The 16,481-nt window shown below is 41.2% G+C and overlaps 1 protein-coding gene across 1 annotated transcript; it reads left to right on the top strand.

The window, feature by feature from the left end:
• The first annotated feature begins 90 nt into the window (after positions 1 to 90).
• anxa13l (annexin A13, like) lies at positions 91 to 16,364 on the top strand. The gene is made up of 11 exons (XM_020463364.2): positions 91 to 443; positions 1,357 to 1,432; positions 2,003 to 2,097; positions 2,631 to 2,801; positions 3,560 to 3,593; positions 5,471 to 5,550; positions 5,976 to 6,044; positions 6,365 to 6,466; positions 6,872 to 6,947; positions 13,930 to 14,042; positions 14,903 to 16,364. The coding sequence occupies exons 1-11, from the start codon at positions 429 to 431 to the stop codon at positions 15,020 to 15,022; spliced, it is 951 nt and encodes a 316-aa protein (XP_020318953.1). The 5' UTR covers positions 91 to 428; the 3' UTR covers positions 15,023 to 16,364.
• The last annotated feature ends 117 nt before the right edge of the window (positions 16,365 to 16,481 follow it).

Here is a 16,481-nt window from a genome sequence, read left to right as displayed (position 1 = left end):
GAGTGAGGACAGGTGTGGAGGCTGATTAGCAATGTGTTGCAGCTGTGCTAGTTGAGTTAGTAGGGAACAGCGTTCAAGTCTTGTCCTATCGCCTGAATTTTTGTTCATTCTTAACACCATTAGTTGATTTCAATTCAATATAAAAGTAGTAGCCTATACTTCTTATGTTATACAGTTTAAATCAATGGTTTTAATTCACTAAATCATAGTACACAAACCGAAATGATTCAAATTAAGTAGCTAGATAGGATGATCACTAAACGCTTTCAGCAGTGTCGTAATTGATAAAGGCTGGTGACGTCAGCTATGCTGGCAGGGTTGGTCCTTCGTGTGCAGAAGCGACTGCTTAAAGGGTGACTAGCGAGGAGGACGTTGACTGACCCGACACTGTACATCATCTTCGCTGGGTTGAAAACAAGAGCTGCAACATGGGCAACATCCAAGTGAGTGTCAAGTTTTTGGACACTTTTCTTTTTAAGTGCGTTATCATAAAAGTGTCAAACAATTACCGAAAATTATTGTACAATCCAAACATCAGTCTGCTGTTGTATCAGCTTTTGTTGACTTTCTATGCCTAGTAGCCTATTTGATGCTACTGTACAGTGTAGCCGGAAAGTAAACGAAAATAAACGCTCATTTCAAATGCGTCTAGGTACCACTCGACTGACTCAATCTACATGTCAAAAATAGAGTTATTTATGTTATTTTAGAATGTAAGAGCAATTCAGCTAAATGGCCCATCACACTGCTATTGTTTATCAAATCATTTTAAAGCTTTTAAAATGTCCGTTTTTAGAAAATGTATGTAAATGGTTAGCTTTCATATGATTTGTGTATGCGTGGAGCATAATTTATCCATTAAATATCTTGCTGTTTATCATAGTCTGTCATAAACGTAGGCTATGCAGCAGGACCATTCATATGTCAACCCGACTGTATATCAAATGCGTGTTAGGAGCGTGTCAGCTTGAGTAGGCTTCTTCTCTCTGGAATTTCTCAGAAATGCTCCCCACTCAATGATCAATACGGTTGCATTGTCTTTGGGGAGGCTGAGCGAGGAGGAGGGAGGCTGGCGCCTAAGTAGCTTTGTAGCAATATGCAATTGTCCCATGACTCAGCGCACAGAGACTGCACCCTTTTGCTAGACTAGGGACGGAGGGGAATCTAGTCTACTGTACTCAACCATGGAGAAGTCTTTCTCGCATGATCTATACCGAAAAGACTTTCATTTTTAGGATGAATTATGTGCCATAGACCTATGATTAGTTGAGACAGATATGATATCATGGGAGAGCATATTTTTGAATGTTATATTAGTGTAATTTGGGTGTCCTGATTCTGAATGTTTTCCCATAGCCAACTATTACCCCCTATGAGGATTTCGATGTTGTGGATGATATCAAGGCCATTCGCAAATCCTGCAAAGGTTTGGGTAAGTGTATGGACTCGTATATTCCCGTTCAATCACAATATTCCATTCAAGCATTAATTTAGGCCAAAGGCTACAGGATTCTCAAACCCGAGCCTTGAGCTCTATAGTACGGGTCGTTTTTTCTTGTCTCCCTAAGGAATTGATTAATCCATGTCAGTGATTGACCAGAGCGACGTCTAGGTCTGAATCAGTTCCTGATTAGAAGGGGCAGAATGTAGACCAGCACTACTGAGGATTAGTACAGGAACTTGTCGTTAGTGTCTGTAGGCCCTTGCATAGGGTCATGGCATAGGGTCATGGCATAGGGTCATGGATGTGTTTACTTGCACATCAGATAGATGCATGACATCATCCATCTGATTAGAAATAAAGTGACCTGATCACTATGTATCCAGCAATATGAGTCAATTATGCAGCGATGTAACGATCAACGGATTATACAATGATAATGGGACAATATACATTTTTTATTATATTTATTGACACTCCATCAATGGATAGTTTTGAGTATTCACAGAACTGTTTGTAACTTTATTTGTTTTTAAGTGTCTTAATGATTCCTCTCCACAGGGACGGATGAGGAGGCCATCATTGAGATCCTGGCCAATCGTTCATCAGCACAGCGCTTGGAAATCAAGCACGCATACTTCGAGAAGTATGACGACGTGAGTCGTCTCTCATCCGTAGACTCGGGAGGTCAACACATTAAGACCATTTTTATGTGAAATGCAGAGTCCAACTTTTAGTTTTATGACTTTAGCATACTTCATTTGAGTTGTAGGGGAGAAATACCTTTTGGATCACAAGATGGATGTCCCAAATGATGCGTTAGCATGGGGAATGAGTGATGGAAATACTTGCGTGTAAAAAAAATGTTTTTTAATTAATGGATGGTTGATGCCATTGTACAGATTTTCCCCTCTACTAGATTTCTATATTCCGCTTTGCTTGCCTCCTTGAAATAAGAAAATTTTTATAGGAATTGAGGTCAGAACTTTCTTGTTTAAATGAGTGGAATTCCACTATCCTTTTTATAAATGTATACTTTATCTAGACAGGAGGATATAGGGATTGAACCCTTGGTTTTTGGTGGGGAGGCAGACATGTGACAGCAGCAGGTGTGTTACCACTATACCACAGGGTTTGCACAAGGAAAGACCTTTGAGAACCATCTGTTCTATGTATTGTCCATACTAAGGAGTTGGAGGAGGTGTTGAAGAAGGAGCTGACTGGTAGTTTTGAGATGGCCATTGTGGCCATGCTAGATCCGCCCCACATCTACTCTGCCAAGGAGCTGAGGAAGGCCATGAAAGGGGCGGGCACCGACGAGGCCGTTCTGGTGGAGATCCTGTGCACCAGCACCAATCAGGTATGTTACTGGACCATTAAGCCAATTGGGTGTCCTTTCATTTTATTTCACCTTCATTTAACCAGGTAGCCTAGTTGGGAACTAGTTCTCATTTGCAACTGCGACCTGGCCAAGATAAAGCATAGCAGTTCGACACACAACAGACTACACATGGAATAAACAAACATACACCTAATAATACAGTATACACTGCATGTGAAAATGAGGTAGGTTAAGAGGTAAGGCAATAAATAGGCCATGGTGGCAAAGTAATTACAATATAGCAATTAAGCACTGGAATGGTAGGATGTACAGAAGATGAATTATTCTTGACTAAAGGCTTATCGGGTAGGGGTTTATTGGGCCCAACTAGCATTGATTTGGACTGTCAAATCTGCACTCTGCAGGAATGTACTCGCACAATAATGACAAACAACGCTGTTCAGCAGATCCATTTCACCTGTCACAATACTGTTCAACAGATCGTTACCTGTCTAACTTAAATGTTTTTTTTGTTTTTTTGACAAAGAGCAGGGCGGGCAGGGTAGCCTAGTGGTTAGAGCGTTGGACTAGTAACTGAAAGGTTGCAAGTTCAAACCCCCAAGCTGCCCCTGAACAGGCAGTTAACCCACTGTTCCTAGGCTGTCATTGAAAATAAAAATTCTTAATGTACTTGCCTAGTTAAATAAAGAAATGTAAAAAATATTGTCATTATTTAGTGAATGAAAACAGAAATGCTAAAGCAGAATGACTCTTATTCCCTGACTCTCTCCCAACAGGAGATCCTGACTTGCCAGGAGGCGTATGCCCAGGGTAAGTATTTTTAGCCAGGACTTCATAATATATTTTATGGTCCAGAATATGGTCAGTCAACCCACACGCAACCAGTATTCTTGTATTTGTTATGTGAGTCACTAGGATGAGTCACAGTGGAATCGGTCACGGTTTCCTCTCTCGTTCGCTGGTGGAGATTTACACATGACATCATAAATTCATTTTAGAGTAATGTTGGAGCTTTTGGGAAATCTCAACTGTCGCTGAAACGTGACACTGTTTACCCCCTTAAAAAAATATGCTGACCCAATGTCTGTCAAGGGAATTATTGATACATTCCATGCTGTTGTGATATTGAATTCATTCTTCTCAAATTGCTGTCCTTTCATAGTATTGCGTTTTGACATTCCATTATTTGGTTTTGTGAACTTTTGTCTTCATTTGTTGCTACTTTGTTTTCCTAACACATCTGAAATTGTGTTTTTCTTTTTACTTTTTCTACATTGTAGAGTAATAGTGAAGATGTAAACTATGGAATCATGTAGTAACCAAAAGTGTTAAATAAATCCTAATATATTTTAGATTCTTCAAAGTAGCCACCCTTCGCCTTAATGACATTATTGGCATTCTCTCAATGAGCTTCACCTGGAATGATTTTCCAACAGTCTTGAAGGAGTTCCCACATATGCTGAGCACTTGTTGGCTGCTTTTCCTTCACTCTGCTGTCCTCTCATCCCCAACCATCTCAATTGGGTTGATGTCTGACTGTGGAGGCCAGGTCATCTGATGCAGCACTCATCACTCTCCTTGGTCAAATAGCCCTTACACAGCCTGGAGATGTGTTGGGTCATTGTCCTTTTACAAATGATATTCCCACTAAGCACACACCAGATAGGCTGGCATATTGCTGTGGTTGCCATGCTGGTTAAGTGTGCCTTGAATTCTAAATAAATCAGTGTCACCAGCAAAGCACCATCACACCACCTCCTCCATGCTTCACGGTGGGAACCACACATGCGGAGATCATCCTTTCACCTACTCTGCGTCTCAAAGACACGGTGGGAAAATCTCAAATTTGGACTCATCAGACCAAAGGACAGCTTTCTACCGGTCTAATGTCAATTGCGTGTGTTTCTTGGCCCAAGCAATTATCTTCTTATTGGTGTCCTTTAGTAGTGGTTTTCTTTGCAGCAATTTGACCATGAAGGCCTGATTCACACAGTCCTCTGAACAGTTGATGTCTGTTACTTCAACTCTGAAGCATTTTATTGGCCTGCAATTTCTGAGGCTGGTAACTCTAATGAACTTATCCTCTGCAGCAGTGGTAAGTCTTCCTGTCCTGTGGCGGCCCTCATGAGAGCCAGTTTCTTAGCGGATTATGGTTTTTGCGACTGCACTTGAAGAAAGTTTTAAAAATTCAGTATTGGCTGACCTTCATGTCTTAAAGTAGTGATGGACTGTCGTTTCTATTTGCTTATTTTAGCTGTTCTTGACATAATATGGACTTAGCCCTATTTCTTATAATACCATCTTCTGCATGCTATCCCTACTTTGTCACAACACAACGGATTGGCTCAAAAGCATTAAGAAGGAAAGAAATTCCACAAATTCACTTTTAAACATGGCATACCTGTTAATTGAAAAGCATTCCAGGTGACTACCTCATGAAGCTGGTTGAGAGAATGCCAAGTGTGCCAGCTAAGGCAAATGTTGGCTACTTTGAAGAATCTCAAATAAAAAATGAACACTTTGTTGATTACTACATGATTCCTTATGTTACTTCATAGTTTTGATATCTTCACTATTCTACAATGTAAATATGTAGAAAGACCCTGGACACCTACTCATTCAACTTTTGACTGGTACTGTACATCTGGAATGACCTCTACAGTGAGACTCATTTGTTTACCCTCCAGTGAACGAACGTGACCTTGTGGCTGACATTGAGGATGACACCAGTGGAGATGTCAAGAACCTCCTGATATCTCTTCTGCAGGTAGACAGGGTGATATTCTATGCTTAAAGTACATGTGTCAAATATACACATTTTGCACCAATTGATCACGTGACAAGGCGACACGACATCAACTGGAGGTGTTCCCCATTGGGAGGCCAGTCTGTGGGCCTTGTGCCCACTCTTTCCCCACCCACTTCCCCTGCACTAAAAGGTACATGACTCATATCCTGTCACAATGACCATGTAAATTAATTTGGATAAGAATGACTGCTAGGTATGAAAGTTAAAAGAAGTAAATGGGAAAAAGGAAAATACATTTCCTCACTTCCTTGTGAGTCAACAAAGCGGCATTACATCATACCTTCGCTTGATAGGTTGATTCCTCCCAGACCTGCTCTTTCACTCTTACTCGCTCTCCCTTTGCATCTCTTTACCCCCACACCCTCTTCTCTCTACCCTGATAGGCTAACCGAGATGAAGGCTTCGAGGTGGACGAGGGACTGGCCGAGCAGGATGCGACCGCTATGTTTGAGGTGAGCTCTCACTGTACGGTACCAGGCTCTTGTTTTATGTCTATCAACCCCTCAGGTAGCTCTAGGAATCAGTATGAAGGTAAGATTTCAACAAATAGCGCTTGTGGAACGTGAGTAACTAATTTCTTTCGCGTAAATCTGCCGTTGACATCAATGCGTAATTTATGCAAAAATCCAAGTTGTGTGTGTGGATCTCGAGCCAGAATTCCTTTTTTTTTTTATATAAGCACTGACTTTGACTGTGTATCCCTGTGCTTTCTGCTGGTGTGTGTATTCTGGCCTTGATGAAGTGTCTTCTGGTCTTTGTTTGTGGATGTCAGGCAGGAGAGGGTCGTTTTGGAACGGACGAGTCCACCTTCAGTTACATTTTGACACACAGGAACTACCTGCAGCTTCAGGCCACCTTCAAGATCTATGAGCAGGTATGTACACCTGCTATTTACAGTATGTACAGCACACCTGCCACTGGGGGGGTCATTAACTCTGTCAACGCTCTGAATTGACAATAATAGTCAACAGTGTAAGACAATAACCGTTATTACTAGGTTGGTCCAGTGGCATAAGCCGCTGTCTCCATCCCACATACTGCTGCAGATCTGTCCCACTGCTCTTTCCTCCATCTGTCCTATCCAATAAACAGATGCGTGATGAGTGGGACTGCCCTACTTTTTAAAAATAAGGAAATAAAACTATTTGCCATTTAAATGGAAGCACTTCTGAGTACTTGGGGAAATTGCCTGGCAGTAGTCAGTTATGTTTTGTACTCGGTATGGACAAATGGATCACCATCTTGATTCTGTGTTCACTGTCCTGTTTGTTCTCTTCAGCTCTCTGGGACAGAGATCCTGGATGCCATTGACAACGAAGCCACTGGGACCTTAAAGGAGTGTTACATCACCCTGGGTATGTTATTTCTAAAGGCCATGTTTTACATGGTTGCTAACTACCTGTAAGTTAGATACACTGAACAAAAATATAAACACAAATCAAAGTTTGTTTGTCACGTGAGCCGAATACAACAGGTGCAGACCTTACAGTGAAATGCTGAATACAACAGGTGTAGACCTTACAGTGACATGCTGAATACAACAGGTGTAGACCTTACAGTGAAATGCTGAATACAACAGGTGTAGTAGACCTTACAGTGAAATGCTGAATACAACAGGTGTAGTAGACCTTACAGTGAAATGCTGAATACAACAGGTGTAGACCTTACAGTGAAATGCTGAATACAACAGGTGTAGACCTTACAGTGGAATGCCGAATACAACAGGTGTAGACCTTACAGTGAAATGCTGAATACAACAGGTGGTGTAGACCTTACAGTGACATGCTGAATACAACAGGTGTAGTAGACCTTACAGTGAAATGCTGAATACAACAGGTGTAGTAGACCTTACAGTGAAATGCTGAATACAACAGGTGTAGACCTTACAGTGGAATGCCGAATACAACAGGTGTAGACCTTACAGTGAAATGCTGAATACAACAGGTGGTGTAGACCTTACAGTGACATGCTGAATACAACAGGTGTAGACCTTACAGTGAAATGCTGAATACAACAGGTGTAGTAGACCTTACAGTGAAATGCTGAATACAACAGGTGTAGTAGACCTTACAGTGAAATGCTGAATACAACAGGTGTAGTAGACCTTACAGTGAAATGCTGAATACAACAGGTGTAGTAGACCTTACAGTGAAATGCTGAATACAACAGGTGTAGTAGACCTTACAGTGAAATGCTGAATACAACAGGTGTAGTAGACCTTACAGTGAAATGCTGAATACAACAGGTGTAGTAGACCTTACAGTGAAATGCTGAATACAACAGGTGTAGTAGACCTTACAGTGAAATGCTGAATACAACAGGTGTAGTAGACCTTACAGTGAAATGCTGAATACAACAGGTGTAGTAGACCTTACAGTGAAATGCTGAATACAACAGGTGTAGTAGACCTTACAGTGAAATGCTGAATACAACAGGTGTAGTAGACCTTACAGTGAAATGCTGAATACAACAGGTGTAGTAGACCTTACAGTGACATGCTGAATACAACAGGTGTAGTAGACCTTACAGTGAAATGCTGAATACAACAGGTGTAGACCTTACAGTGACATGCTGAATACAACAGGTGTAGACCTTACAGTGAAATGCTGAATACAACAGGTGTAGTAGACCTTACAGTGAAATGCTGAATACAACAGGTGTAGTAGACCTTACAGTGAAATGCTGAATACAACAGGTGTAGTAGACCTTACAGTGACATGCTGAATACAACAGGTGTAGTAGACCTTACAGTGAAATGCTGAATACAACAGGTGTAGTAGACCTTACAGTGAAATGCTGAATACAACAGGTGCAGTAGACCTTACAGTGACATGCTGAATACAACAGGTGTAGTAGACCTTACAGTGACATGCTGAATACAACAGGTGTAGTAGACCTTACAGTGACATGCTGAATACAACAGGTGTAGTAGACCGTACAGTGACATGCTGAATACAACAGGTGTAGACCTTACAGTGAAATGCTGAATACAACAGGTGTAGACCTTACAGTGAAATGCTGAATACAACAGGTGTAGTAGACCTTACAGTGAAATGCTGAATACAACAGGTGTAGACCTCACAGTGAAATGCTGAATACAACAGGTGTAGTAGACCTTACAGTGACATGCTGAATACAACAGGTGTAGTAGACCTTACAGTGAAATGCTGAATACAACAGGTGTAGACCTTACAGTGAAATGCTGAATACAACCGGTGTAGACCTTACAGTGAAATGCTGAATACAACAGGTGTAGACCTTACAGTGAAATGCTGAATACAACAGGTGTAGTAGACCTTACAGTGAAATGCTGAATACAACAGGTGTAGTAGACCGTACAGTGAAATGCTGAATACAACAGGTGTAGTAGACCGTACAGTGACATGCTGAATACAACAGGTGTAGACCGTACAGTGACATGCTGAATACAACAGGTGTAGACCGTACAGTGACATGCTGAATACAACAGGTGTAGACCGTACAGTGACATGCTGAATACAACAGGTGTAGACCGTACAGTGACATGCTGAATACAACAGGTGTAGTAGACCTTACAGTGAAATGCTGAATACAACAGGTGTAGTAGACCTTACAGTGAAATGCTGAATACAACAGGTGTAGTAGACCTTACAGTGAAATGCTGAATACAACAGGTGTAGACCTTACAGTGACATGCTGAATACAACAGGTGTAGTAGACCTTACAGTGAAATGCTGAATACAACAGGTGTAGTAGACCTTACAGTGAAATGCTGAATACAACAGGTGTAGTAGACCTTACAGTGAAATGCTGAATACAACAGGTGTAGTAGACCTTACAGTGAAATGCTGAATACAACAGGTGTAGTAGACCTTACAGTGAAATGCTGAATACAACAGGTGTAGTAGACCTTACAGTGAAATGCTGAATACAACAGGTGTAGTAGACCTTACAGTGAAATGCTGAATACAACAGGTGTAGTAGACCTTACAGTGACATGCTGAATACAACAGGTGTAGTAGACCTTACAGTGAAATGCTGAATACAACAGGTGTAGTAGACCGTACAGTGAAATGCTGAATACAACAGGTGTAGTAGACCGTACAGTGAAATGCTGAATACAACAGGTGTAGTAGACCGTACAGTGAAATGCTGAATACAACAGGTGTAGACCGTACAGTGACATGCTGAATACAACAGGTGTAGACCGTACAGTGACATGCTGAATACAACAGGTGTAGACCGTACAGTGACATGCTGAATACAACAGGTGTAGACCGTACAGTGACATGCTGAATACAACAGGTGTAGACCTTACAGTGAAATGCTGAATACAACAGGTGTAGTAGACCTTACAGTGACATGCTGAATACAACAGGTGTAGACCTTACAGTGAAATGCTGAATACAACAGGTGTAGACCTTACAGTGAAATGCTGAATACAACAGGTGTAGACCTTACAGTGAAATGCTGAATACAACAGGTGTAGTAGACCTTACAGTGAAATGCTGAATACAACAGGTGTAGTAGACCTTACAGTGAAATGCTGAATACAACAGGTGTAGACCTTACAGTGACATGCTGAATACAACAGGTGTAGTAGACCTTACAGTGACATGCTGAATACAACAGGTGTAGACCTTACAGTGAAATGCTGAATACAACAGGTGTAGACCTTACAGTGAAATGCTGAATACAACAGGTGTAGTAGACCTTACAGTGACATGCTGAATACAACAGGTGTAGACCTTACAGTGAAATGCTGAATACAACAGGTGTAGACCTTAGTGACATGCTGAATACAACAGGTGTAGACCTTACAGTGAAATGCTGAATACAACAGGTGTAGACCTTACAGTGAAATGCTGAATACAACAGGTGTAGACCTTACAGTGAAATGCTGAATACAACAGGTGTAGACCTTACAGTGAAATGCTGAATACAACCGGTGTAGACCTTACAGTGAAATGCTGAATACAACAGGTGTAGTAGACCTTACAGTGACATGCTGAATACAACAGGTGTAGTAGACCTTACAGTGAAATGCTGAATACAACAGGTGTAGTAGACCGTACAGTGAAATGCTGAATACAACAGGTGTAGACCGTACAGTGAAATGCTGAATACAACAGGTGTAGTAGACCTTACAGTGAAATGCTGAATACAACAGGTGTAGTAGACCTTACAGTGACATGCTGAATACAACAGGTGTAGACCGTACAGTGACATGCTGAATACAACAGGTGTAGACCGTACAGTGACATGCTGAATACAACAGGTGTAGACCTTACAGTGAAATGCTGAATACAACAGGTGTAGTAGACCTTACAGTGACATGCTGAATACAACAGGTGTAGACCTTACAGTGAAATGCTGAATACAACAGGTGTAGACCTTACAGTGAAATGCTGAATACAACAGGTGTAGACCTTACAGTGAAATGCTGAATACAACAGGTGTAGTAGACCTTACAGTGACATGCTGAATACAACAGGTGTAGTAGACCTTACAGTGACATGCTGAATACAACAGGTGCAGTAGACCTTACAGTGAAATGCTGAATACAACAGGTGTAGACCTTACAGTGAAATGCTGAATACAACAGGTGTAGTAGACCTTACAGTGACATGCTGAATACAACAGGTGTAGACCTTACAGTGAAATGCTGAATACAACAGGTGTAGTAGACCTTACAGTGACATGCTGAATACAACAGGTGTAGACCTTACAGTGACATGCTGAATACAACAGGTGTAGTAGACCTTACAGTGAAATGCTGGATACAACAGGTGCAGTAGACCTTACAGTGAAATGCTGAATACAACAGGTGCAGTAGACCTTACAGTGAAATGCTGAATACAACAGGTGCAGTAGACCTTACAGTGAAATGCTGAATACAACAGGTGCAGTAGACCTTACAGTGAAATGCTGAATACAACAGGTGCAGTAGACCTTACAGTGAAATGCTGAATACAACAGGTGCAGTAGACCTTACAGTGAAATGCTGAATACAACAGGTGCAGTAGACCTTACAGTGAAATGCTGAATACAACAGGTGCAGTAGACCTTACAGTGAAATGCTGAATACAACAGGTGTAGTAGACCTTACAGTGAAATGCTGAATACAACAGGTGCAGTAGACCTTACAGTGAAATGCTGAATACAACAGGTGCAGTAGACCTTACAGTGAAATGCTGAATACAACAGGTGCAGTAGACCTTACAGTGAAATGCTGAATACAACAGGTGTAGTAGACCTTACAGTGAAATGCTGAATACAACAGGTGCAGTAGACCTTACAGTGAAATGCTGAATACAACAGGTGCAGTAGACCTTACAGTGAAATGCTGAATACAACAGGTGTAGTAGACCTTACAGTGAAATGCTGAATACAACAGGTGCAGTAGACCTTACAGTGAAATGCTGAATACAACAGGTGCAGTAGACCTTACAGTGAAATGCTGAATACAACAGGTGCAGTAGACCTTACAGTGAAATGCTGAATACAACAGGTGCAGTAGACCTTACAGTGAGATGCTGAATACAACAGGTGTAGTAGACCTTACAGTGAAATGCTGAATACAACAGGTGTCGTAGACCTTACAGTGAAATGCTGAATACAACAGGTGTAGTAGACCTTACAGTGACATGCTGAATACAACAGGTGTAGTAGACCTTACAGTGACATGCTGAATACAACAGGTGTAGTAGACCTTACAGTGACATGCTGAATACAACAGGTGTAGTAGACCTTACAGTGAAATGCTGAATACAACAGGTGTCGTAGACCTTACAGTGAAATGCTGAATACAACAGGTGTCGTAGACCTTACAGTGACATGCTGAATACAACAGGTGTAGTAGACCTTACAGTGACATGCTGAATACAACAGGTGTAGTAGACCTTACAGTGACATGCTGAATACAACAGGTGTAGTAGACCTTACAGTGAAATGCTTATTTGTAGGCCAATAGTGCAAAACCAATAGTGCAAAAAAGGTATTAGGTGAACAATGGGTATGTAAAGACAGGCTATATAAAGTAGCGAGGCTACATAGACACCGGTTAGTCAGGCTGAAGTAGTATGTACATATGGTTAAAGTGACTATGCATATATGATAAACGGAGAGTAGCAGTAGCGTAAAAGAGGGGTCGGCGGAGGGACACAATGCAGATAGCCTGGTCAGCCACTGTGCGGGAGCACTGGTTGGTCGGCCCAATTGAGGTAGTATGTACATGAATGTATAGTTAGTGACTATGCATATATGATAAACAGAGTAGCAGCAGTGTAAAAGGAGGGGTTGGGGTGGGGGGGCACACAATGCAAATTGATTACCTGTTCAGGAGTCTTAAGGCTTTGGGGGTAAAGACTGTTGAGAAGCCTTGTAAAGGGTTGGTTTTGTGCGCTGAAATAAAAGATCCCAGAAATGGTCCATAACGCACAAATATTTCTCTCCATTTGTTTACATCCCTGTTAGTGAGCATTTCTCCTTTGCCAAGATAATCCATCCCTCGAACCTCGTTTTAGAGATTTTGGCAGTACGTCCAACCGGCCTCAACTGCAGACCATGTGTAGGGGCGGCAGGTAGCCTAGTGGTTTAAAAGCGTTGGGTCAGTAATGGAAAGGTTGCTGGTTTCAGTCTGACCTAACTAGGTGAAAAATCTGTCGACGTGCCCTTGAACAAGGTACTTAACCCTAATTGTTCATGTAAGTCGCTCTGGATAAGAGCGTCTGCTAAAACGACCTAAATGTGTAACCAATCCAGCCCAGGACCTCCACATCCGGCTTCACCTGAGACCAGCCACCTGGACAGCTGATGAAACTGAGTAGTATATCTGATAATAAAGCCCTTTTGTGGGGAAAACTCATTCTGATTGGCTGGGCCTTGCTCTCCTGTGGGTGGGCCTATACCCACACACTGTGCCTCTTCCAGTCATGTGAAATCTATAGATTAGGGCCTAATACATTTATTTAAATTGACTGATTTTCTTAATGAACTAACTCAGTGACATTGTTTCATTTTATGTTTTTATATATTTTTTAATATAGGTGACTGAGGGTGAAACCATTCACTGGCACTAGTTGTAAATGTGACATAAAGCAAATTACTTGGTGTCTGAAGGAGTAATCATGACTTCCTCATGAGACAATAGCATAGTGGGTAGACTCAAAATTAGGAAACTTTCATTCATCAAATGTAAACCGAACTGTGGCATTTCCTGTTTTTTTTTGACTGAGTTGCCATGACATTGAACCCAATGCTGGAGGTAGACTTAAGTGCCCCTCCAACTCAGTGCTCTGTGAGGCACACAGGGAAGTATTCATCTGTGTGTCTGCATGCACATCTCTTTCTCTACAGTGCGGTGTGCCAAAAACCCTCAGCTCTATTTTGCCCGTCGCCTGAACGCCGCAATGAAAGGGGCGGGCACTGACGAAGACACGCTCATCCGCATCATCGTTGGTCGCTCAGAGGTATGACATCAAGGCATGAGACACAGAATATTACTCTTTAAGGGGTTTAGTATCACCACTGTGTTTCTAAAGCTTTCGTCCTGTTAGACAATGCCCCCCCCCTCGTTTTCCTAACAGTATTGTGTAGGGCGTATGATGGCGGGTGGTGCCACAATTGTTGCTTGAGCATATGACGCGACCTTGCTCAGGAATCACTCTGTTGCTAAAGCAACAATTATTTTGTTTACCATAATAAGGAAACTGTCACTGTTTTTTATAATTATTGCGCAATGGGAGTGACTCTGTGGACCATGTGTTTTGTCAAATAATTTGAAACGTATTTAACTTTATTAGCTCTTCATGGGTTGCACCTTCACAATATTGTTCTCAATGTTTTCGGACTGATGCCCAACTGAAAAAGATGTAGTCTAAAGTGCATTACTGTGGCTTGGAAACACGATGACATTTTCAAAAGGGGGAAATCTTTATCATTGTGATGTCGCCAGATTGGCTTTAGATGCAGTGTAACTTTAGCTAGCGAAGATTGAGGGGACGGCACTGAATTTTAGCTAGTTAACGTTAGCAATAGTTTTTATTTTACAAACTTTGCTAGCTAATGGCCAGCTCTCTCTAAAGTAAATTTGAGGACATTTCATTATTTCTTGAGCAATATCATTGAATTTGCAGGCCGCTGTCGTGTAATTTGACAAGTCTTTCGTTCAGAATGACTAGGCACCAGTATAGGTCGTATGTTCATAACAATGTGCGGACAGAGGTGCAACCCACGAATACTACTACTTGCCCTCTAAATAAGAACATATCAATGTCATACGAGGATAATTATAGAACCAGAAGATCATGTAAATGTTTGTTTCAAACAGTTTGACCTGGAGACCATTAAGGAGATGTACCTGGAGAAGTATGATGTTCCTCTGAAAGAAGCTCTGAGCTCTGAGTGTGGAGGAGACTTCAAACGTCTCCTACTGGAGATCCTGCACTAAGACCCCTGTTTGTTTCTCTTTCTGTTCCTCTTCTTCTTTATCCTTCTTTGCCAGTTACACTCCTAAAACACCTGTCTTCTTATACTTCTACCTCTCTCATCCTCTTCCTTCCCTCCGGCTCTGACTGCAGCATGAACCAAAAACCAACCACACCATCATGTGTTACTGACACAGACAAAAGATGTCATTAACTTCTACATTGAGTTATGAACTGAAGACTGCCAAGTAGCCTAGGCCGTATACTGGATAATGGTGTAAAAGTCATAGACCTGAATTATAAATACTGTTCTTAAAACCGAATAACATTATATTGATATACGATGTTGATTATCACACATTCCACAGTTAGGCTCTTCTTACATATAGTAATGTAACCAACTATTTGTCATTCTTTTTTTCCCCTCCTTTATTCAAAGCTGTGGGAAGTAGGGGTGCTGAAGTTGCTGCAACACCCGTTGGGGAAAAAAACAAGTCAATTTGCTTATTTTTTTTAAACAAAATTTGTGAACTTGTCCTTTACTGCTCCTGTATCAGTTGAGGAAAAATACTCCTCAGCATCCCCCTGTTCTTATTCCTTTCTTGTTTGTGGCTGATAGTTGATGTTGGCTGTCTCATTAGTTCATACCACGTTTACTGTGTCTACCACACAGATGCCTTGACGAAGCCTTAAGAGATGCCATTTATTTTCTTTCTGCTACACCACTCAAGCTCCAAGGAATCTCATTGGAAGCTTTCTGGTACATACAGGATCACCACATGGCTCCATTTTGAATCCATCATTAGGATTTTTAACCTGTAGGAAAGAAGTTGACTGGTGTTTATAGATCACCTTTTTAGAGCAAAGCCTTCTCTCTTGAAATATTTACACTTATTTTTTTCTTTCTAATAAAACTCAATGGAAAACATCAGTAGTAACCAATCGAATTAGTTGATATAAATAAGTGGATGTTAATGCTTTTAGAGAGCAATGGGGGCTCTAAAAATAATATATTAAGGAGGGAATGCACCATAGCATTGATTGTAGTATGTCATCATTTAAAGGAAATGTGCAAATTAATCGTAAGGCTTCAAGTACAATCATGAGCATGTAGTATTAAAGGCAACTACTGTATGGTGATATTACATGGCCTCCTAAAATGGTATATCAAAAATACCTCTAACTAGCTTGTAGTGAGTGGGCTTCTGTTGTGTCAGCTATACAGGTGTCAGAACGGTATTGAATGCAACCAGGTCAATGTCAACGACTTGCATTTTGGATGAATGTTATCCTGAACATGGCCAAAGATTTGTGGTTACTGTAAAATATAAATGAAGCATATATTAAACCAAACAATGCATGTTGCTGTGTTCACTTTTTATTTTTTTGTCAACCTCTGATAAAAGTGAAATTGCATTTAATGAGATGGATATGTGTTCAGTACTACTGGTTTTATTTTTTGGGGGGTCACATAATGGACTA

Source organism: Oncorhynchus kisutch, linkage group LG27 (genome assembly GCF_002021735.2).
Source record: "Oncorhynchus kisutch isolate 150728-3 linkage group LG27, Okis_V2, whole genome shotgun sequence".
NCBI lineage: Eukaryota > Metazoa > Chordata > Actinopteri > Salmoniformes > Salmonidae > Oncorhynchus > Oncorhynchus kisutch.
This window is presented reverse-complemented; position numbering and strand designations above follow the sequence as displayed.